The sequence below is a fragment of the Lissotriton vulgaris genome, chromosome 4_1 (genome assembly GCF_964263255.1).
Source record: "Lissotriton vulgaris chromosome 4_1, aLisVul1.2, whole genome shotgun sequence".
In the NCBI taxonomy this organism is placed as follows: Eukaryota; Metazoa; Chordata; class Amphibia; order Caudata; family Salamandridae; genus Lissotriton; species Lissotriton vulgaris.
Window position 1 is genome coordinate 1,951,144,414 of NC_141691.1, and position 25,316 is coordinate 1,951,169,729.

General features: G+C 46.1%; 1 protein-coding gene across 6 annotated transcripts in view; it reads right to left on the reverse strand.

Moving 5' to 3' along the window:
• The window catches only part of PTK2 (protein tyrosine kinase 2), an 878,302-nt gene that overhangs the window by 522,526 nt on the left and 330,460 nt on the right, over window positions 1-25,316 (reverse strand). For all 6 annotated transcript variants that reach the window (XM_086966271.1, XM_086966270.1, XM_086966268.1 and 3 more), the window contains one exon: window positions 2,484-2,571. In XM_086966271.1, coding sequence (XP_086822397.1) covers window positions 2,484-2,571 — 88 coding nt within the window. The remainder of the gene's footprint in view (window positions 1-2,483; window positions 2,572-25,316) is intronic.

Below are 25,316 nucleotides of genomic sequence, written 5' to 3' on the forward strand. Positions count from 1 at the left end.
CATTTGAGCGGTGCTGGGGTATTTCGATACAGCAATTATGATGCTGTGGTCCCCGGTGCCACTGCACCCGTTACATTAATAGTAGCTTCTCCCCTCTTCTCTAGCTTTGCAGTGTTAATGTGGCGGCCTAGCTGCCACCTGGCCCTCGATTGAAGGTTAATGTGGGTTAAGTATGTGTTTTTTAAGGAAGAGAGCCACTAAGAATGCTGGGTCTTGGGAAAACTGGTACCCGTTACATTAATAGTAGCTTCTCCCCTCTTCTCTAGCTTTGCAGTGTTAATGTGGCGGCCTAGCTGCCACCTGGCCCTCGATTGAAGGTTAATGTGGGTTAAGTATGTGTTTTTTAAGGAAGAGAGCCACTAAGAATGCTGGGTCTTGGGAAAACTGGTACAGCACATGCATATTGCAAAGACCACCATGCCATTCTCACTGTGGGATGTACGTAACTAAAAGCCTGATTAGTCGCCAGTTCCTGTTTGCTTTTAAAGGCCAGGCCTTCATATCTCTCCTGTAGTGTATAAACTAGCAAAAACATATTTTCTGAAACCCAGTAAGTAATTCAATGCTCTGATGTAAGAAAGAGGAAAACCAGATTCTGATGAGAGCTCTGACAGAAATTGACCCACTGCCTCCCCAAGATGTCCAACAACACAAGGACAGCTGATGGATGGTGATTCATGGTTTATCATCTTGCCTGCCATGTACCTCCCCGCCCACGTTCCTGCAGACCCAAGGGGGAATGTGAGAATGCAGGTGCCACTCTCGTACTGCCACCAGCTGTTTTCCAAGTATTCAGGGGTGTTAAAGGAGCACGTAGGGAGATTTACAGTGGCGGATCCTCTGCTAAGGCGGAGGAGCGTCGCCCCAAAGGAAAACTAAAATGATAACACCATGGTATTATCATTTAATTTTTCAGTACGGGCTTTGTTATGTTTCTTTAAGGTGCAGGCTGGGCTGGGCTGATCACAGAGGAGGGGAGGAGTGGTGAGCACTTTATAAGTGCGCTTGACGATTCGTCCAGCCGATTTGGCCCGGCCAAACAGAAATGCACACTTCGCATGTTCTCCACCAGACTGTATTGCACAACCGGATGGAGAACATACACAGGCTACCACTATCTGTCTGAGCGCTGAACCAGGCTGCTATATTTATGAATTGGTGTGGATCTCCTTCTTGAGTCGTGTGTCTCCTTTACTGACCACTGTGCAAATTATGAGATGTCTTGTACTCCTCTGTGATAAGCCTACGACTACTCGACCACACTACCCCTTAGCAGCACACCTTGGGCTAGCCATAGCAGGCCCACTGTTGCAGCCAATCACAACGCTGCTGTCATGCTGACAACAGCAGCGTTGTGATTGGCTTAGGGGAGTATGGGAGCCTATGTGCTTTCCTGCGTCGACCGAAGAGGACAGAGGAGAGGTGGCGGCCGGCAGGTAAGTGACATTTTCTTTTTCCCCCTTTTTTAAGCCCCCTCCCCGTCCCCCCACTACTGCCCAGTAGCAGTCGCTACCGAGGGAGAAGTCAATGTGGGACAGGAGGCACAACCGGAAAAAGGCGGGGAGCAATGGAGTCGCTTGAGGCAATGAGGGAAAGAATTAAACAATGCAAAAGATGGTTAGGGAACTAATGGACGAACTGGGAGCAGGGGAGGGACCAAGGCAGCGTGCGGGGGCAGGTATTTACGGGTGAGGCAGCACCCAAGCGATAGAGCAAGAAAACACATGCACAAAAGTAGCTCCCTGAATGTGAGCAGTCGAAATAGACAATTCATTCAATCAAAAGGATGGAAGTGAAGCTATCCTCCAGGGGAGGGTCAAACACATAAAGAGGAAGGAAAACCATCAAATAAGAAACAAGCAAATAAATTACGAGAAACCCAACCAATGGTAAGCAACGGAATGTCAAAAAGCGCACTTTAAGTTTTACGTATGGTCCATAATCAGTCTTTTGACAACAGACAGCTACAAAGCTATCTGTGAACAAGACCTAAGAAATAAGCTAATGTGGAAACACATACATATTCAGGACCTGTTTGGAGTAAATCAAAACTATAAACTACTTCGAGAGAAATTATGCAAGACCTGTGTATTCATAATGACCTCTCAAAATATCATCCTCTAAAGTACCCGCTTTAAGGAGAACTGGGAATAGGAGGCGTGCCACCTTGCTGGTCCCACCTTTCTCTTCGCACTAATATTATACTGTTTTTAGATGTCAAGAAAAAGGAATGGATTTAAATATGCAGTGCGTTTCTTCCAATATTTTCATATGCTGCAGGTATTTACTAAGTTTTAAAGATACAGTTTTGATAGACACTTGTATATACAATATGCACAGTACGGGAAGCAGAATTTGATCTCCCAAACGTAACTGGCTCTAAGAAAACATTACATACAGATTGCAGTGGCGCGGCTGAGAGCTGACAAAAAACGAATCACAGTGCAAGGTTTCGAAATGCTGAAATTACATGAAATGAGTACCTGCTGATAGAAGAAATTCAAAGTGGGCTTGTCTTCTGTAAACTGGTTTAAAAATCCTTTTGGCAAATACCGGAGTCGGAGTTCATATCTGCAGGGAGGAAAAAAGGGACATTAATATCTGACTATGTAAATTAGCAAAACATTTAAAACATATTGTAAGAAAACTGTATGATGTTAATCCCTTGCTTATAGATCCCAACAAGAGATCTTCACTTCATGGCGTCCAACTACAAAGAATTTGCCCAGAATTTACCGAGATTCGCTCAGGTCTACGGTCTTCCTTGGTAGGCATGCGTCGATAATAAATGCACATTTTGAGGACCATCTGATTGAAACTTCAAAGGTGGGTTGGTATGTGAAAGAAAGGAGTTTAGTCAATATTTCAAGACTGTGACCATAGTTCCCTTGGCGTTTCAATGTAATACCTACTATGGCATCAGTCTTTGGATCGTTCCGTGGCCCATATTTAAGCACCTTTGCTTTAAGATACACCCAACGAAGGGGGCCAGACACTGGTAAGAGTGTGCCACTGAATTTTGTGCACTGTCGTGTGGAGCTAAACTAAAAGTAGCGCTGTTACAAATTCTATTTTTCATACCCTTTCTGTTGACTAGTTGAGGGACCTTCAGGCGTCCTATTCAGAACCCTGAACGACGAGTGCTGAGCCACAAAGCCCCACCTTGTGCCTCCTCTTGGCCACCTTCTCCAGGCTTTCCTTTAAGCACACAGAATTGCAGCACTACCCAGAACTCAAATGAATGTAGCTTTAAGATACATAAGATTATGACTAGAAAAAACTGCAGCCATTATTTTATATAAGATTATGACTAGAAAAAACTGCAGCCATTATTTTATAGCGACTTGTGCATAAGAGTGTATACTGCAGCCAGTGAGTGAGGTGCGCAGCCCACGAATTCCAACTCATGTAGTTATTTATTTTTTTTAACTAAAGAGACAATTACTCGATGAAGGGATTACATTAACGTGTACTGGCAATGTTCGATGACCTCCATTATGGTATATGTGTATAGTTTGCACCAACCTCAATTAACAAACCAATCAAATGATGATACCATTCATCTTAAAACTACTCCGACGTTATCATGACCTTCCTGTTAGCTACATTGCACCATCTAGAAAGTCCCCATAGGACGGGGGCCATTTTAAATTAACCTAAATTATTACAGAACACAGTGCCACTGCAAAGTAGTAAACTATGTGTTCCATTCACTTGAGAGTAAAATAGAGATTCAGGTGGGAGAGATGTCAACACAATCAAAATCCAGCCCCATTATGAAGGCTAATAGAGCACTCAGGCAAAAGGATGGTATCACAGCTCATCATACATAGTAGTAACCCTGGGTGTGGGACTACGCTACGCTCGCGGAGCATGCGTAGTTTGCACTACTACGCGCTACGCGAAATGCACATAGCACTGTGCAAAGGCACGTAGCATAGCAGACTTTTTTGCTTGCTCGCGGTTCTCAACGTCAAGTTGGCGACTGCGAGCGAGCAAAATCAACATCCCGGCGATACTTTTTCCTCGTTTGCAATCAGCAACATCAAGCTGCCGATCGAGAAGGTGAAAAATATACCTCCCGGCGAGATTCTCAACGCGGGGAGGTTAGGTTTCTCATTGCGAGTGGTCGCGTATACTCGCGACCGCTCCAGATGTGAAACTACCAGTCCACGTTGAGAAAGCTGCAGCTCGAGTACAAATCTACTTGAGCGGCAGAAAAGGACTGCTTGCACTGTGCAAGATGCCGTTTGCAATGATTGCACAGTGCGGACAAGCACTGTGCAATCAGTGCGAACAGCATTTTCCCTACCGCACTACGCAGTTCGCATAGCTTGCGTAGTGCACTTCACGCAGCACCACTACGCAAACTACGCCCAGGGTTACATAGTAGTAAAGACAGGAGTAAATACATGCAGTCACAAAGGAACACTAACAATTTGGCAGCTTCTCACAAAATTTGGGACTGGAACTTGGGGCTTCTGGTTTCATACCGGAACCTACATAACAGTCACAAGATTGCCCCTTTGTTCCATACATTTACGAGGTCATGAGCCAACATAGATGGTCCTAAGTATGGAAGATGCGCCCCTGGGAGATATGTTTCTGTAGGTATAACATTAAACAGTGATGTATTAGAAGATGACTAAAAGTGGATCAAATCTGAGATGAAAACACATTTTCTTTCCCTGCTGCGATAGAGGACCACAAGGATCATGTGCATGTGTGACCCCCACAGAGCGAGCAAAATATCCTTATGAATGACATATAAAAACGAATTAAAATGGGTTTCACACAGATTTAAGAAAAATGAAGGTTTTAAAGTTGGAAAGTAAAAAGATTCGAGTCAGCCTGAACACTAACTCCACTTCCATACAAAGCCCTCAAACTAACCACGGTTTCCAGGTATGGATGTTTTACAAGCCTTCAAACATAACACATACAATTAAAGTATGTACTGGTAAGAAAAACAATGAACCAACACGTTGTTAACAAAAGGGTTAAGCTAGGTTCAGAGATCACTCACTGACCTTTCAAACAAGTAATATTATGAGTGAGGTCTCAAACACAGGCATCAAAGCCATATGCCCTACATCTGTGCAGTCCTGATTTACATGCCCCAATTTAGCTTACAAAGAAACATACTCTTCCGTTTAGCACAGTCTATTATTTCAATTTTTGAAACAAATGAAATAAATATCAACTTTGTTGCGGTCCTTTTCTATAAATTCGTTACTATTGCTTAATGAACTAGACAAAATAGGAGTAACCGAACTACCTCAATGGAAAAAGCAAGCATCTTATTACTATTTTGCAATATCAATCAATCAATCAATCAATCAATCAATCAGGGTACTTGTAAAGCGCGCTACTCACCCGTGAGGGTCTCAAGGCGCTGAGGGGAGGGGGGGGGGGTGCCGCTACTGCTCAAAGAGCCAGGTCTTGAGGAGCCTTCTGAAGATGCAGGGGACAGCGGTGAGGGCGAGGTAGGCGGAGCGGAGCTGGCGGGTGGGAGTGTAGAAGCGGAGTCTGCTGTTCAGGTAGGCTGGTCCGGCATTGTGGAGTGCTTTGTGTGCGTGGGTGAGCAGCTTGAAGGTGATCCTCCTGTCGACAGGGAGCCAGTGTAGGTCTTTCAGGTAGGGGGTGATGTGGCTGCGGTGGGGGACATTGACGATCAGTCAAGCGGAGGCGTTTTGGATGCGTTGTAGTCGTCGTAGGTGTTTGGCTGGGATTCCTGCGTAGAGTGCATTGCCGTAGTCCAGTCTGCTGCTGACGACGGCCTGTGTCACCGTTCTTCTGGTCTCTGTCGGGATCCACTTGTAGATCCTGCGGAGCGTGCGGAGGGTGTTGTAGCAGGAGGAGGAGACGGCATTGACCTGCTTAGACATGGAGAGGGAAGAGTCGAGGATGAATCCTAGGTTGCGTGCATGGTCGGTGGGTGTCGGTGCTGTTCCCAGTATGGTCGGCTACCCGGAGTCATCCCAGGCTGAGGGGGTGGGTTCGAGGATAAGAACCTCCGTCTTGTCCGAGTTCAATTTCAGACAGCTGCTCCTCATCCAGTCGGCGACGGCCTTCATTCCCTCATGGAGGTTTGTTTTGGTGGTGTGTGGGTCCTTGGTGAGGGAGAGGATGAGCTGGGTGGCGTAGGAGATGATGTTGAGGTCGTGATGGCGGGCCACTTGTGCGAGGGGGGCCATGTAGACGTTTAACTGCGTCGGGCTGAGGGATGAGCCCTGGGGGACGCCGCAGATGATGTCGGTGGCTTTGGATCGGAAGGGTGGGAGGCGGACGCTCTGGGTTCTGCCGGAGAGGAAGGACGTGGTCCAGTCAAGGGCCTTCTCTTGGATCCCGGCTTCTTGGAGGTGTGTCTTTAGAGTGCGATGGCAGACGGTGTCGAAGGCGGCTGACAGGTCCAGGAGGATGAGGGCGGATGTTTTGCCGTTGTCTAGTTGGCGCCTGATGTCGTCTGTGGCGGCGATGAGGGCTGTCTCGGTGCTGTGGTTTCGTCTGAATCCGGACTGGGACGGGTCCAAGATGTTGTTGTCTTCGAGGTGGCGGGCCAATTATTTGTTGACAATTTTCTCGATGACCTTCGCCGGGAACGGGAGCAGGGAGATGGGCCGGAAGTGCTTGAGGTCCTTGGGGTCCGCCTTGGGCTTCTTGAGGAGGGCGTAGATTTCGACGTGCTTCCAGCTTTCCGGGAATGTCACTGTTTCGAAGGAGATGTTGATGACCTCAGGGACATGTTAAACAAAAGTTTGGCTAGTGCTTATCACCTCTGTAAACTTACGTGCCCAAGTGATCCCTAGAGGTTGCACTCAACATTTTACATTTCATTTCTATATCTTGCACTTGCTTTATTTCCAGTCAGGCTTTATGCTGCTCTCCAAAGAGTTAAGATTTTCCATTTTGGTTAAACATTTTCTTAACAAAGAAATCAACAAGGTGAAGGAAAAATCCACGTCTAGCTCATCTCATACTTTTCACCGTGCCATAAAAAGCAAGACAAAAAGTATAAGGCAGGAGGAATAAGAAAGCGAATTCGAAGAGCACAGAGGAAGAGGCAGGAGAGCCTTTATGTTCTATACAGATGTCTTTCTATTGGAATTGGGCACAAGCCATCAAGTTAGTAAACAACCTTTTGCTTTTACAATTTCTTTTTTCACTATTCATGTAATTTGTATGCTCATGAAAAACAGAATGCAATACATATTTTCTTTTAAGCCAAAGCCCTATTTTTCAGCTTTAAAAAATGTTTATTACAGCATAATGTGTATAATATTACATAACAGCAATTATATAAATCCATTAAACAAATGTAAGCAAAAAGTATGGCAAAAAATTAGCAAGAGTGCACAGGAATCAGGCAAACTGCTACATCGTGAGAAACTGATGCTTTTATTGCTTCAGATTTGTTGCAATTTTTCCGAGTAAAATAAATGCTAGGAATGTCAGTTTTGCATTTCGAGTAATTACGTGTAATTTTGCATATTGTTTTGCTACTTTTTACATATTTATGCAATTGGTGTAAATTTCACACACCCTTAGTAAAAACGAACATGTTGCTTCTCTTTGATAACACTCTTTCTGGTTGATACTCTATGTAACTGCAGATTCCACACACTATCAGTACCCAGACTGAATCTGAAGATTTTTCTCAGTAATTCCCTCGCGCGCCAATAGGTGGCACTCTGTGACAGGTATCTCTCCTCATGCACTGTGACAGGAACAGACTAATTTGCATGTAGCCAGGTTCTGAGCTGGGATGGTGCAGTGAGCTAAAAAACGGTGACGGATCAAGCCCTGATCTCTTGACTGGGTAGGAGTATTCTGCATCATTCAGAAACTCTGTCCATCCCCACCCCCTTTTCCAAAATAGGTATCTCTCCTCCGCCCCCCCGAAAATGCCAGGGCTGCAATATAACCACCACCTCTGCACACTGACGTCTGTTTCTTTCTGATATCCGTCCGTGCCGTTGGACGCAAAACCATCAATATTCAAATCGTGCCAGTGTGAAGCTTTCCAAGTGGAATCTTTTAAATATGGATCAAATAAGTCCATTCAACAGAACGGGGAGGAGGTTTGGTCAGTAAAGAATCTCCAGTTAGATAGAGTATCCACCGGAAAGGGCATTGCTGAAGGCAAGTAACTTTTTCTTCTTCTAGATACTTCTAACCGCAGATTCTTCACCTTACAAATAGACACCACTGCAGTACCTCCGCAGGTGACAAGTCTGCGGAATGGCTCACATCAGAAAGTCTTGCTGGGGAGAACAGGCAAAGTGCCCCTCCCGCAGGACCTGGCTATCCAAGCAATAGTGCCTAATAAACCTGTTGACTGACGCCCATGTGGGAGCCTGGTAGATGTACAATTCAGGCACTCCAACGACCAGCTAAGTGGTGGTAGCCTTAGCATGGTGGAATGAAACTGCAAGCCTTCCGGAGGCTGATTCATGGCCAATTAGTAGCAGATCTTAATACAAAGGACACCCCACCAGGAGAGGGTCAGTTTCTACACTGCCTTTCCCTACTTTGTTCCCAAAAACCCAAAGAAGAGCTAATCATCCACTCGATGGTCCCTGGTGGGATCAATGTAGAAGCTCAGAGCTTTCTTAGTGTATAACCAATGGAGTCTTTCTTCCTCCTTTGATGGATGAGGAGAAGCAAAGAATGCTGGTAGAGTGATGGACTGCAAGACGTGGAACGGTCTGACAACTTTTGAAAGGAATGCCACCTAAGTCCTTAGCATTAGATTGTCCTCAGCATTACATTGTCTAGAAAGGTGGTGGTGTACCGTTACAGAACAGAGTGTGCTTGTAGCTCACTTCTGTGATGAGCTGCCATGATTGCTATGAAGAACAATATTTCAGGTTTAGTAATCTTAGAGGACAACCATGCAATAGTTCAAATAGGGTGCACATTAGAAATGTGATAACAACATTCATATCCCACTGGGGCATCACAAAAGGTTTTGTCGGAAAAATGTTGGTCAGCCCTATTAGGAAATGCATCAAAACAGGTAACTGTAACAGAGATGGCTGATCAGATAACCACAGAAAGGCTAATAGGGCCAACAAATAACTTTTATCTATGGCCACAGTAAGGCTTTGCTGGGCTAATGAAAGGGAAAAAAGAAGTTCGTCTGATAAGGGGGTTTACAGTGGCTGGGCATGCCTAGAAGAACACCACACAACAAAGCTCGGTGGAGGGATGCCTGGTTGCCAGAATTACATTTACCACCTCAGGAGGAAGTTCAAAAGCAATAATCTGTCTCCGCTCAATCTGCAAGCATTGAGGTGTAACTTGTACAGGCTTGGGTGCAGAACCCTGCCCTTTAACAACAGAAGATGGTCCCAAAGAGACAACCGGATTGTAGGTCAGGAGTTCATGACCAGAAGTTATGGGAACCAAACGCTCCTGGCCCAATCCGGAGCCACTAAGATGACTTGGGCCTGGTCGTTCCTTATATTCTTCAGAATTTTGGACAAAGGTAGAGGTGGGAATGCAAAGAGGAGCCTCAAGCTCCAGTAGAGGAAACAAGTACTGCCTTGAGAATTCAAACATGCAAAAGTATGGACCCTGTGCATTCTCGGCAGTGACCGGAAACAGCAGGATGGCTCCAAATAAAGTGATTATCGGTAAAAGAGTCAGGTGTGACTGACACATTGATGGGAAAAAAAACAGGGACGTCAATAATTCGGCTGTGGGCGGGAGGTGATTCACAACCGTTTGAGGTGAGTCTGCCTTTAGCAACCAGTCCTCCAGGTATGTGTCATTCCTAATCTCCTTATATGAAAGCAACCACCGCAAATTACTTTCATGAACACCCGAGGGGCACTAGGGAGCCAAAAGTGGAGCACGATGAACTGAAAGTGCTTGTGGACTACCTAAAACGCAGGTAGTGTCTGTGGGATTACAGGAAGAGGACGTGGAAATAAGCATCCTGCAAATCCATTACCACCATCCAGTCACCAGGGCAGACAGAACTTAGGTCAGAGTGAGCATCTTTAACTTGTCCTTCTTGAAGAAGTTTTTCACTGGACATAGGTCTAGAATAGTGCAAAGTCCTACGTTCTTCAGCACCAGAACAGGTGTAGCAGTCAGTCCCCATTTCTGATGATGGCACCCTCTCTAAGGCTCCCTTCTCTAAGAGAGTGTGTACCTCATCAGCAAAATAGACAAATGGTCCTCTGGAAGCAGCTATGGTGAAGTAGACATGTCTGGAGGGGTGGATAGGAAAGGTAAGGTGTAACCATTCGGGACGATTTGTAGCACCCATCTATCTGATGTGACACTTTGCCATCAGTGGAGGAAATAACTTATCAAGCCTCCAACCGGATGACAGTGCACCACTAAGGGCAAACTAAAGTGGTTTTTCAGTGACTGCAGCAGGAGACAGGAGATTGGGTAGTTTGTTGCCCCTATGGGCCTGGATGATGTCAGCTGTACCCCTGGCTTCTACCCCAAAAAGCTTGGAAGGCCTGTTGCTGCAGAGGCAGGTTTTGCTGTTACTTCTGAAGCCTCGAAGGGGCAATACTGTTGGAGGAACTGCTGCACCGGCACTAAACGACTCCAGGAGCGTGGTGCAGCCTCTTTGTCTTTATAACGCTCCAAGGCCAAGTTTACCTTGTCTCAGAGAGACGGATGACCTAAATTGACAGGGCCATTTGTGATGTTTGGACTTCACTTGAGAAGCCCATGGATCTAATCCACACATGGCATGAAGCACCACGCTGGTACTAATCCCCTACCCAAACAGTTGGCAGTGTCTAGTTATGAATGAATAACATATTTTGTAGAAGTCTTGGCTATCCTGAATTAATTGAGCTTAATTAGCACAGAAGTCCTCGGGGAATGCTGGCAAAATCTCCGCCACGATGTTCCACAACGCATACGCTTAACGTCCTAAGAGGCACTGGAAGCAGGTGATCTAAAGGTAAGGCTTGCAAAAGAGAAGATTGGTTTTCCAAAGACCTCCATGTGTTTGAATTCTCTATCCAGAGGTGTCGAAGAAAAAGAATTTGGGTTAAAGCCTAAACCACAGCCCTCTAAATGACAATGGCAAACAATGGAGACTACACTGTAGTGAGGCCAGGTGGAGAATGAAGGCCAGTGTCATGGAATGTGTCCAGGCCACTGGCATCCTGCAGATCCAAAAATTAGTTTTTATCAGAGATTTGAGATTCATCACTCCCGTTGTCGTCTCCGTGGTGTTCAGGGACTGAAAACTTTTGACAAAGTGGAAGCCTATCCGAGTCAGAAAGAGGATGTAGCCGAGATGGTCGTGACTTTGAATGGAGTGGAGAAGTGTGGCTCAATGATTAGAGCGGCAGACCCTGATGCAGAGGTCTAGCCCGGGACCAGGGTTCAATTCTTGGGCTCAAAAATTCCACGGACCGGATAATTCTCGCCTCGGTGCCAATTCCAATCATGGAGTCCCACTCTGCAACTCTGGGCAATAGCTTGCTTAATCTCCACAACGGCCCCCACAACGCTAAGGATGCCTGACCTCCACCTTGGGGGTGCCCAGGAGTGAACGCCTCACAGGGAAAGCCAGGATGGGTTCCACAGTGGTATTCGTACAAGTGCCTTGAGATCCTTGCTGATGAGTAGTGCGCTATACAAGTATCAATCTTTTACATTTACAATGAGGTTGCAGCGGAATTGCTTTAGAGTCCGAAAGGCCAACAAGCTTTTCCTACAGCATCGGTGATGTCACTGCTGACATCGATGCAAGGAAGCCTGGTGCAGATCCCAGCACTGGAGACGGAGGCAGGGGAGTGGGGGGAGGACGCCGCTGCAATGAGATTGAACCGCTGTATGGGGTTGAGAGGCACACTTGGTCAGAGACGGATCTTCTGGCGGTAACTCGACTGGTGACCTCTGCAGATCTCCGGAGACCAAAGGTGCTGCGCCTATGGGGCCCGACAGATCTGCAGAGGCCCCCAGTAAGGGCTCAGGAAGGGTACCGAAGATGCTTAACATGGCTTCTTTGAAGGTCTGCTTCAGTTGTTGTGTTGTCAATAGGCCCTGAAACTCAGGCAGAACTGGAACCTGGCTGGGGATCGTTTCTGAGGTGGGAGGGCAGAACAGAGGCAGAAAGGTACCTTACGATCTCCCTGAATTCTCTTGACGAGAGTGACAAGAAGTACAAGAAGAGTCACATTTGGACTTCTTGAGTTTTTTTCTTCGATTTGGGCTTATCTGAGGATTCGGAGTGGGAGGCCAAACTTTTTTGGGGACGGCCTCTGGATCAAGAACACATCCACGTCCTCAATGTCAACTGGGCCTCCCAACAGCGCCGGGGATGTAGAGTTTAGCCGTGCTGTCCCGGGTTGCCTTCAAATTCATCCGAGTGCATTTGTTGCATGACACCGAGTCAAGTGAGGAGCCCAGACATATGACACAGACCTAGTGAGGGTCCGTCAGCGTTAACATCAGTTTGTGGCAATCTTTAAGGGTCGTTTTGGGGAGAGACAAGTCCCCTATAAACAGTTTAAAAAAAATATAAAAAACAAGCATTGCAAATGCAATAGGTCTCGCCTTTGATTAAGTTAAAGCCATTTGCTATGCTAATGGTATTGTATAGCAAAGGAAATGGCTTTAGCTTAATGAAAGGCGAGACCAATTGCATGGCTGTTTGGTGATGGCGCCTCCACGTTGATGTCTGTTTTGTTTACATTTTTGGGCAGAGGGGGCATTGGTGGATACAAAAGAGGTGGGATTCCGCTCTCCCCCAAAGGGGTCGGGGGAGCCCCCACATATTTGGCACATTGGTGTGCTGCAGGCATATGTTTCTCTTTTTTCGGGGGTCGTTTATGAGATTGCTTGTCAGATGGTATGGGGGCATAGTACCCTGGGGGCCACGTCTAGACTCCACCTAGTGCCAGATGGACGCAGACAACAGTCCCCATCCTCTCTGTATTTGCGCGGGAGCTTACCTAGTTCTGTTTTTTTTCTCTCACAAAAATGCAAGAAACTTTTCACTTTCCCTCTCATATCAGCACTCTGTTGCGTACTTTGTTTTTTTGAAGACCACATTGGCTCCAAATGCCCCGAAAAACGGCTGATGTCGCGCAGGTAGTTGCCGTCTGTCCCTTTGCACAACCCACCTTTTGCAAAAAGACAAAGCCACACTCTGTGCATTCTGTCCGACTTTTCTCCGCATGTTGTCACCTGAGAATTGTCCTCCTGTCTGTAGGGCTATCTGTGTGATCTTGGGCACGCCGGGAATTAACGAGTAGCGTGATTTAGGGAGATATGAAGCACTAAATATCTGACTCTCAGAGCAACTGCTTTTATACAATGGCGGCGATGAAAGGGGATGGGCGCTGACGGAGACGGTGCATCACCTGTAAATGTCCTGCACCCCCTTGTGTCTTACTACCAGCGACAACACACACATGTCAGCGTGCAGTGTGTCACCCAGTGGACATGGGCTCACAATGGTACTCAGCCCGTGTGTGCGCAAGAGAAGGGCAAGCGGCATGTGATTCTGTGATGGGAACCCTGCTGTGGTGTCTGTCCTGGAAGGGCTGGCTTCACGAGCGCATGGCAGTGTGCGCTGCCAGAAACAAAGATGGCGTGGCCTTGTCCACATGGGCCATCTTAAAAGTGGTCAAGGTGGTAACCTGAAAGCCCAGTTTTCAATCACGTGTCAGCGTTTAACAAACGATGACTCAGACCAATTAAAAACAAGGACGTGCCTTTAAGTAAGTTTGGAAAGTGTATCGATAGCAAAAGGCACTCGCATAGCGAGAGCAAAGCATGCGCTGCTGACGCCAGGCAAGACCTAAAAAAGAAGAAAGAAACGTTTTCTATACGGTGTAAGAAGTTGAGAGAGCGAGCTCTGTATCCACATAGTAAGGTACAGAAAGAAAAGAACGGATGTGGACGCACAGTTGACAGTTATATTGTGGCCCATACATCACCTCTGGGGCAGGACAAATCCGACATTGAGCCACATGACACCACATACCAGCGCGCAAGGGAATTGCTGATAAATCACCCCACATTGAGTCTGGTGCCTGGGAGTATTTACAAGGTGAGGAATCTATGGTTAGAAGTATCCATCATAAAAGTCATATTGATACATGATGCACACTTCAGTGGAGCAAACGAGACAGACATTGTTATAGAAACTCCCGATTTTTATTAAAGCAATAATACATCAGAGACTGCAATCCCCTCTAATTTCCTTATTACGGTCGAGTTGTGACGTCTGTAGTCACCTGCATTAAAGAAATGACTTAGCTACTCAACTGTAATAAGTTACTACAGCGGAGTTCTGACATCACAATTGCTGCTGCCAGCGACCAAGATGAAGGGCAGGCATGGAGCATAATTACAGTTGCAGTTTAAACAATTACAACAGGAACTGGCTTTTAGTTCTTTTGATTTGTTTTTCTAAACAAAAAACCTGATCAGCCGAAAGGAGTTTGTCAACATGTTTATTTTTTTCCATGCTGTATGTCATTAAAAGAAAGATCGTATCGGTTCATATTTCTTCACTGTTTGAGCCAAAGCATTCTTGCTTAAACTGATGTACATTAATAAAAATGTAATATGTTTTTGTAAAAATTACTACTTGCTTTTTGATGTGTTTAATTTTGTAGTACAGGTTCTGCTTTTATTACTCGTCTGCAATGAACATGAAAGAGCAAGACAGCAAGGATATAAGGGGTTTGTAGTAAGGGTGATGGTGACACCAGTATTATGAGGAATAAAATACCCTCTGCCATATATTAAATGATTATTACAAGTCACCGTGGAGTTCCATTTCTTTATGAAAGAACTCGGCCTAGATCCTCTATGTCGTCATGGAATGCCTCGATGACTTGCAATATTGTTATAATGTATGACAAAATGTGCTTTATCCCATATACACATCATTCTTACATTATAAAAATTGTAGTTAGAAGCGTGCAACTGCTCTAAGTCACTTGTGCAAAGAACATGGGTATAAAAAGCTAAATCCTGGAAAGACGTAATTAATCTTTGCAAACAGGCAATATTGTTTGTTAATTGGGGGTGCCCTGTATATACCTCGAGGGGCAGTAGACGCAGGGGAAAGAGCAGCAGAGTTAATGGTTAAACTTTAAGCACACTGACTTTTAATAGTGTAAACCAATCAATAACACTATGCACATCCCTGGCTCCAGCCTCCACGAGTATGTCACATCCGCTTCATTCCATACCCCACTGGAATCACTGATTAGACTGTGCTTTGATAATTATCACTTTGTCACTCAACTGCTGTGAAACAAAGTAATAAGCCCCGCTGCGGCTGCATCGGATTGAAAGCAGTAACACACTTTGCATGTAATTTGCGTAATCTGCCTCCAGAGATATGACGAGCAAATACTGTCAAACAAGGGAAGGGCGCCGCTCTGCAAGAACGCACCTGCCACTCTCCCGAGCCTGCGACTGACCACCGGTCCAGCTCCAGTCAAAGCAGATAAGGGAGGGATGCTTAGCTTGACATTCCTTCATCTGCTAACTTCAGAATTTCATTTCTTTTCTAGATTTAAATGCAAACCCCTACATCATCTAAATGCACTGAAATACTCGGTTGGTGGAGACATTTAGCAGGTCAAGCAAACCATGTCCGAGCAATGTACTGCCAAAAAAACAGAAAGAAAAACAAGCACTGGAAATGCAATAGGTCTCGCACCATTAGAGTTAGTGCTTTTAGAATTGTTTATGGTTTTTTTTTGTAAATGTTTAGCATTTTTGTTTCCTGTAGCCAATGCTAAAGTATTACAAATAAAAAAAGCCATAAACATTTCTAAAAGCTCTAACTGAAATGGTCTGAGAACTATTGCACTGTGTGAGGGTGAGTGAGGGTGAGGGTAAGTGAGGGTGAGTGAGGGTGAGGGGTTGAGGGTGAGTGAGGGTGAGTGAGGGTGAGGGGTTGAGGTTGAGGTGTTGAGGGTGAGTGAGGGTGAGTGAGGTGTTGAGGGTGAGTGAGGGTGAGTGAGGGTGAGTGAGGGTGAGTGAGGGTGAGTGAGGGTGAGGGGTTTTGGGTGAGTGAGGGTGAGGGGGAGTAGTTGAGGCTGAGTGAGGGTGAGTGAGAGTGAGGGTGAGTGAGGGGTTGAGGGTGAGGGGTTGAGGGTGAGGGGTTGAGGGTGAGGGGTTGAGGGTGAGTGGGTGAGGGGTTGAGGGTGAGTGAGGGTGAGTGAGGGTGAGGGGTTGAGGGTGAGTGAGGGGTTGAGGGTGAGTGAGGGGTTGAGGGTGAGTGAGGGGTTGAGGGTGAGTGAGGGTTTGAGGGTGAGGGGTTGAGGGTGAGGGAGGGTGAGTGAGGGTGAGGGGTTGAGGGGGAGGGGTTGAGGGTGAGTGAGTGAGGGTGAGGGGTTGAGGGTGAGTGAGGGTGAGGGGTTGAGGGTGGGTGAGTGAGGGTGAGGGGTTGAGGGTGAGGGGTTGAGGGTGAGTGAGTGAGGGTGAGGGGTTGAGGGTGAGTGAGGGTGAGGGGTTGAGGGTGAGTGAGGTTGAGGGTGGTTGAGTGAGGATGAGTGAGAGTGAGGGTGAGTGAGGGGTTGAGGGTGAGGGGTTGAGGGTGAGTGAGTGAGGGTGAGGGGTTGAGGGTGAGTGAGGGTGAGGGTGAGTGAGGGTGAGGGGTTGAGGGTGAGTGAGGATGAGTGAGAGTGAGGGTGAGTGAGGGGTTGAGGGTGAGTGAGGGGTTGAGGGTGAGTGATGGTCAGGGTGAGTGAGGGTGAGGGTGGGTGAGGGGTTGAGGGTGAGTGAGGGTGAGTTTGAGGGGTTGAGGGTGAGGGTGAGTGAGGGTGAGGGTGAGTGAGGGTGAGGGGTTGAGGGTGAGTGAGGGTGAGGGTGAGTCAGCTACCAGGAGTTCTAACAGCTCTCATCAGGTTTCTACAGCTAGTTCCCCGGTTTTGTGGGCTGGGCATGAATAGTGGGCAAGAAACAGCTAATTATAGAAGGGCCGCTTTTGAATGAATTAATTAATAAACCTTTACATCCTGGCTGCTCTACATACTGCAGGTGCATTCACTCACGGTGAGGCGCTAGCCGCCGGGTAAGGTAGGAGGCGCTTTGTTCCAAAGAGTAAGGTCGGTGTTCCCGGGGGTGTGGCGGGCGCGGGATAAGCTGCTGCTGCAGCCGGCCAGGAGGGGGAGCTGCGATCTGTGGGGAGGAGGAGCCAGTGCTCGGATGGGAGGAGCTGGGATGGAGAGGGGAGGCGCGGGAGCCGGCGCTGCTGAAGGCAGAGGACTGTGATTCCAAACTCGGGAGGCAGGTCGAGCCTGCTACAATGGGGGCCACTGACCGAGGATGAGGAGACGCGAGCAGCAGGCCACCCTCTAGAGGCAAACTGGAGGCGCTCTGTGCGGCACACAGGCACCCGGGCTTCACGTGGGTGCAGCGGGACCCTCCTTACTCTGCAGCAGGACACCTACGCTTTGCAGCCGGGCACCTTCCTTTGGCAGCTGGAATCCCTTCGCTGCCCACGGGGGGGACTTTGCAGCAGGGGCAGTCTGTCATGCAGAGGGGGACCTCTTGACAGCGGGCTACAATCTGTGCAGTGCACAAGGATTCACGACAAGGTGCAACTTCAAGTTTGGGGAGCATTCACCTATCCTCTGTCAAGTTTTGAGCAAAATTAGTACCCGGGAGCACCCCCCAAAATAGTAAGTTCGCAAACTTTGTGCTCTGTTTATGTATCTTACTGGAGGGATGGTTGGTGAGACTGGCGTTTTTGCGTTCCTTGTCTTGTGCTTTCCTGCTGTCCGGGCTGCGCAGCCGGGACTGCAAGTGCAGCACGGAAAGCAGCCAAACTGAGCAGGCGGCAGTGCAAGCGCAGCGACGTGTGCAGCCAACTGAGAAGCGCCAGTTGGAGTGCAGCTCCGCGTGCAGCCGGCAGTGCAAGTGCAGCTGAGGGAGCTAGAGAGCCGCAGACATTCTGGTTCCCAGAAGGATTGAGTCGGCGTGGTGGGTCTCCAACGTGTGTGTGGGGGGTGCTGGGGGTGAGGTAGTGATATCTGTGTTGCGTAAATCTGGGATTAATTTAAAGTGAAGAAGGGCTGTGTGGGAGTACTCTGCATATATAAAGTGTGTATGTTGTGTTTGTGACAGTAACTAAAGTGTGGCGCTTAAAATGTGTGTGGGGTGGGTTCTGCAAAGCCAGGTGTGACATACAGAATGGGTGTAAAGTGCGTGTCTGCAAAGTGGGGTAAATTATATTCTAGGGAAATATCAAGAATGAAGCTCCTCTTCCCTTACTGTTAATTAATACATTTGGATCGTGAAAAGTGCGAGACAACCGATGGCAGTCACGTAATCCTCAGCTTGCAGCAGAGTTCAAACAAACAAAACAAGATCAAGCCACAATTCCCCACACCAAACCAAAAAGGGGGGAAGTGGGGGTTTAAAAAAAAATGCGACACGGCGGGCAGGGGAGGGGGCGGAGCGGGTAAAATAAACAAAAACAAACAAGACAGAGGGAAGAGAGGGGAGGGGGGAGGAGAAATGCGACACGGCGGGAAGGGGAGGGGGCGGAGCGGGTAAAATAACAAACAAGACGGAGGGAAGAGAGGGGAGGGGGGAGGAGAAATGCGACACGGCGGGAAGGGGAGGGGGCGGAGCGGGTAAAACAAGACGGACGTGCACGCGCTTTTAAGCTCAATGCGCATGCGCATTGAGCTTAAAAGTCACGGGCACTGCAAGGAATCGCCACGATTCCTTGCAGTGGATAAAGAGTGGATAAGCCCCCATAGTCTCGCTTGCTCGATGCGCATCGACAGGCGAGACCTAAAAAGTCCGTATGTAAACTACTGGAAAAGACAAGGTGTAGAATTTAAATGAGCCTAGCGTTTGAAAATAGGTCTTTAATTCGTTTGCATCAGCGTCAAAATGAAGAATGAGATAAACTATGATGATGTATACGAGATATGGGTCTGACCTACTGCACCTACCTACGAGTGAAGGACTCAATCTCCTTTTGAGACGACACTAAATCATTCCTGTGTATGCATAAATACATTCACATTACATTATTATATATAAGCTACAGTACAGGTATACATACAGATGTATACATACTTCTCCAAGCATTAACTGTATAGAAATATATTTCAATGCAAATATACACACTTTATGGACATACATATTTATTATATATGTACATCACATGTTCATCCCTATTAGAATTGCACAGGTACTATGCAGGAGCATTGATATGCGTCCCTTACTCTTCTACTTCCCGTCATGTGACAACCTATCAGCTACATGGTGCGCTTCCTGCAGTTGCACGGCATTAGCAGAAGTGCGGTGTGAAGTGCTATTAAATAAATGATTAAGAGTAGGATAAGGGGCATGGTGGGAGAAGATGTGACAGTGACTGGCCTGCCGACTTTGGGGACTGGATTAGAGAGCCTGTTCTCAGCACTTAAACTGAAAACCGTGTAATTCTCGGCAAATCAGCTAATAAACCTGTGTGAAAATATGAGCGATGCTTTGGTTAACCCCTCCCCTGCTGATGACGGAACCGCTCCGTCATCAGCTACGGTTGGGCTGTGAGCGGTTCCGTCATGGCCCGGCCGCCGCGCCTGCGCAGTGCTGATTTCGCGCCTGTGCGGCCGTTGTATTGAGCGGGGCGGGTCATGACGGAACCGCTCCGTCACCAGCACAGCTGAACCGCGGCTGATGACGGAGCGGTTCTGTCACCAGCATGCGGCCGCCCCGCCCCTTTAGCGCTGCGGAGGGAATAGCCGCCGCAGCGAAAGGGTTAATATGTGCAATTCAAAAACAGATTTAAATCACCAATGAATCTGCACGATCTTCTGCGCCCTCATATTGTACAGTGCTCTGCTGCACCTCAGATAGGGTTGTGCAACAAAGATAACAGTAGTTACATTATTATTATTACTAAATGTGTCAGAAATACTTTCGGTGTGCACTAAGGTATGTCGTGAAAATATTTTCATGCAAGCCTGAGAGCTTGAGGAGCAAGTTATAGTAGCAAAACCCAATCTGTAGCAGCATTTATACATAATCTTCTAAAGTATCTAACTTGATAGGGACCAACCAGACATCAACTCAACCCACCCCCCAGGCCTAAGTGTTTCCTTCAATGTATATTATCTGGTTTTGTTCACTTTCATTGTTCAGATTGTGCTTTTCCACTGTTTTGATATATTTTGTTACACAATACATATTTAAGCCTAATCTTTTATTTTAAACAATGGAACAAAGGATTCTCAAGCCGTTGTCTCCCACCCATATTGGTGCCTAAAAGTACTGGAAAATTTGAAGAGCGTCCCATCAGACAACCCTTTCAAAGTATATGTCTCATTAGCCAACTTAAGTGGAAAATAGGCTATAAAATGCACAATTTGCCTCCATTTTGATTTTTTTAAAATTAGGGGTGACTACCCCACACTCCTACTGATGGAGGCTGACTGGTTGGTTCATTTGCTAAAAACCATCTGTGGGCATCGTAGAGGCAGGCAGTGGGCGGTGCCAGTCTGGGAGTAGGTGGCAACCTTCTGAGAACATTTTTGGGCACCTGGATTTTTTATTCATTCATTTATTTTTAACAAATTAAGTAGTGGCCCTGATCAGGCTTCTTTGCCAGGGCTCTAACCACCAACAGTTGCAACTCAAAACACAGCAGGCACAGGGTAGCAGTCATGCAAGAGCACGAGGCATGACCAAGATACTAGATACCTGGAAATCATTGAAAAGGCAAATCCCTCTGCAAGGAACTGGCCTTAAGAGAAATGTGCAGTAATTATAGTGCAAACTTTTATTTCACTGGTTCTGTGTGAACACACAGCATAAAGCAATATTTTTGTCTATAGAAGACTTCATAAGTTGTGCTAAAGTCTCGATCTGCTTTATTGTAGGGACTGAAAATCTATTCTTATAAACTGAATCTGCTGTTACACTATCTACTGCTCCTGTGGCTAGTTTGCGATATTCAGATGGTTAGATGTCTATCAGATGAACGAGTTACTTACCTTCAGTAACAATGTATCTGGTAGAGACACAGTCTGGCTGCAGATTCCTTAACGCCCACCCATCCTCCCAGGTCTGCGAGGACCTTTCAGGTTGGGTTCGTACCTACTGGGTTGTCTGCCAGTGGTCTCGGTCCTCCCCTGTGTTACCCTTCTTCACATTCATTCAAGTCCTGGTTGTCCTATTCTGTATGGTCTGTGACTTCTCCACCCAGTCCTGTCATGGGGTGGTGGTCTCCCTCATCTATCCACACTTGTGCACCCTGGTCCCTTCCAGGGTGGTGCTTGGTCATGTTTCTACCTCCCTCCTTCCCTGCTGCCTTTCTCCATGAGTTGAGGTCTTCTTGACTATCCAGCAGCCAAGTGAACATGCTTAGGGCGTGCAGTTGCAGGTTTTTCTGTTACGAAAGTGTGGTCCATTGACATGGCGGGTATGTTGTTACAGCCCTATGGTCTCTTACCATAACAATCCTGTTGTTGCAGACTACTTGTTATTTCATTTTGGTTGATGCTTGCCTCATGGGAGGGTATGGTTCTTCGCTTATGCGGCTCAGCTCCTTACATGCAGTCTGCTGTTCATGTCATTCTTCTCGTTGTTGTTTTAAATAATTTCACTCTTTTTTAGCACACTGTTCCCACCCTCTTATAGTTTTCGTGCTGGCTCCGCGTTGTGGCGTGGAAAAGTTTCTCAGCAGAAAACTGACGTCCGCGCGCCGGCAGAAAGATCCATGGACGACGTCAGGGCGGAGCCATGCGACGCCGTCTCCCGGTGTGCAGAGGTACTGCAGAAGATTCTCCGGATCCAGATTGACGCCTGGAGGATATTCTAGGTTAAGGAATCTGACGGCTAGACTGGGTCTCTACCAGATACATCATTACCGAAGGTGAATAACTCGTTCTTCACAACATATATTCTGATTCATATCATATTTTACAGTACATCACATCCGATTTTCTAAGAGCTTTGAGAGTTGTGGATGCCTAGGACTGCTAAAGTGAAGAATACAATCCTGTTCCTACGTACTGTCTGGATATCATCTAGCATAAACTCCTTTAATTTATTGATAAACACGTTTTCAGTTGTATACTAAGATCTAGATTTTTCCTATAAGAGTCTGTCGTGAACATCGTGAAAAGTCCACTTGAGAACTTTTCTGTTTTATTATGAGCTTGCTTGTAGATTCCTTTATCTCTTTTAGTAGACAGTTTGACGTTTTTGACACGCACAAAAGTGTTAGTATCATGTCTTTGTCCTAGGCTGACATGTTTTCTGTCATTTTTATTATGGTAGCTGCCTTATTATTAGACGTTTACAGTGCAAGCTAGCATTTTTTTTACTGTGTCATAGGAACACATTATCTACATGTGAATAGAGGTGACCCATTTATCACCATATTTGTTATGTCTTGCTGAGACTTTAGTGTCTCCAAGTATATAACTCGGAGATAAAATCAGATACTATACAATCCCAGGCAACCAACTCTAATTTAGAGGGGCTTTGAGCTTTAACTATCAAGGCAGATGATCAAAGCAGAGGACACGCCAGGTTTGCAGGAACAATTGCCTTGGTTAGGGGCTCCTCCAGGAGAAGTGCAGAGAAATGACCTTCAGTCTTGCAGTGATTATCATTCCAAGGCAAGTCCTGTGATACAGGATAAATAAATAGCCGAGAGAGGGTATACTGTACGGTCTCATCTTGAGAAAATCGATTTATAGGCTTCCTCGTTTCTTGAAATTTTTTAGAAAAGTGCTTATATAAGAGGTTAGGATGGTAGGAACTTCCTAACTATGTCATGAATATTTATATTGTTATATGTGGCCATGTCATGCTTTGCTGCATTCACCTTCTCGTTCTGTGTGATTAAAGTTCATATTTTATGCATTAGGTTTAGATTCTAGAAACACATTTTTTAAAGTTCATTCCCTGGTTCCTAGTGCTATTTTGAGTGTGTTATGTATTTGCAAACATTGGGTGGGAGTTGCACTGTATCCCTGAACTCATCTAGTTGGATTAATCGTGATCCGAAAACACCACCCGCATAGTACTCCGTGGGTTGTTCAAGGGTTGAAGATCAACCGTTTTTCTAAATCGTATTCTTGCAGTGAACGGAGTCCTTGCACCAAAGGGTTAGAAATCAGACCCCTGTGGGGAGGATCCACAGATTGTGATAGTTCCTTGTCACTTGACCGATGAGCTGAGTAAAATCATTAAAACAGCACATCAGCCTTTTAAATTGAGAATAGTGTCAGAAACCATTGGGCAACAGTGTGTAATGTACTCTTGCCAAGATTTAGATAAGATGGGATCGAGACTTAGAGCGCCAAATAAATGATAGGATTGTAGCACATATACCAGATGTTTCTAGAAATGCTAGATTCGAATTAATTTCTATATCCTTCATATAACTTATCTAACACCTGGAAGGATTAACAGGCTCTATGTGACTGCTGCAGCAAAATGCCCTAGATGTGGGAGTTGGAGGCATGAATGTTCTGCATGGTATGGTCCTGCCCTACATTACCGGGGTTCCGGAAGAAAACAATAGAATATATTAATGAAATAACCTAGCGGATATCCCTTGTACACCCTTGGTCTGCCTCCTAGGGGGATACCCTTGCCCCAAAAATAAGAAAAATATTAGATTTATTGATTTAGATTTGATTCTGGCAAAACGAGAACTGACTATGAACTGGAAATCAGCGCATGGTCCGCAAATTACTAGATGGCGTAAGGAAATAGCTAATTGGGCAAGTTAGAGATAAAGAGAGTGCGTGAAAAACTTTAAAGGGTTAAAGCATGGGACACCTGGTGAATAGTTTGTTGGCCTTGGAAGTAGACACAGATTTGTCGAATACGTTCTTGAGTCCTTGCGGGTGAAAGAAGGGAAATCTAGTTTAATACAGATATATTGGGTTTATTTATGATTGCTTTACTTGATATGGGGTAACTGTCGGCGGGGGGATGTTATCGTTTTATAGTAGTAGTTTTGGTGGACCTAAGATATGATTGAAATTTACAGTAGTTGAAATATGCTTGAATGCTTGTAGATGCATGTTATATGAGATATAATGATTATCACTTTTAATCTCTTAATTATAGTTATCTTGGTATTTCTACTTTTCAATCTATTTATTATAATTATCTGTATACCTTTTTAAAGCTAATTATTGTATATGCAGTGCACATCATTTATGATCTGTATTATATGCCAGTCTATTTAACCCTTTCACTGCGGCGGCTATTCTGCTGCACTGCTAAGGGGCGGAGGGGGGCCGCGCGGAGCTCCCGCGCTGGTGACAGAACTGCTCCGTCACGCCCCTCGGGTGAGCTGTGCTTGTGACGGAACGGTTCCGTCATGGCCCCGCCCGCTCAATAGAACGCACCGCGCAGGCGCAAAATCAGCGCGGCGCAGGCACGGCGAGCGGGCCGTGACAGAACCGTTCCGTCACCAGCACAGCCCACCCGAGGGGCGTGACGGAACGGTTTGGGAGGGGTTAATGAAAGTAATAAAAATTAGGTAAAACTAAACTAATGCACTTTAAAGGAATCAGGGCGTGAGGTGCTTAATGGCAAACACCCTGCGGTATAGTGGGGAGAAAATTCCAATAATATATAAAGACAATGGGAAGAGAGAATAAAGCTGAAGGACGTCTGCATTAGCCAGAAGAGAAATCTGTTTTCAGAGCTGAAAGCGTCCTAGTGTGAGGATTCTAGAAGCATGAATGCTCGAAAGGGAATGAAGTGTGGACAGAAAAGCCTAATTGGTTACTAGTTTTTTTCAGGAAAGCGAAATTTGTGCTGCTGATTGTGTGGTACTGTCTGTGTGATTCAGTAAGGACATATCAAATAAACTTACTGCTGATCCATGACCATAAGCAAGTGCATAATATTTTTGCAGTGGACAATCGGGCTCTTGTACATTATTGTACATTATTTATTCAGTTTTATGTAAACATGAAGACAATTCTCCTACCTTTAAAAGGTAGAAATAGATGCTCTGTGAATAAAGGCTATCTGGGGTCTATGCCTAGATGTTTATGAGACTACAGAGCAGTTCTGCATAATTAGTTTGGGGAGATTCCTCATCAAGGAGGTAATCCTAATCCGTGCCTTGAGCAGAAAAGACTAGCCCCTGTCATAGCAGTGTTAAGCATAAGGCATACAATGCATGCGACTGAGTTACTGTGTGGATGACGCGAACCATTGAGCCCTAGCATTTGACTCTGTAACATCAGTGCAAGGTTGAAGAATGGCTTAATACAGATATTGATACAGTAGTCCATGCACGGTCCTGAATGGTCAATAGCAAGAATGACAATCAAGCATTGGCATAGCCAATAGGTCTC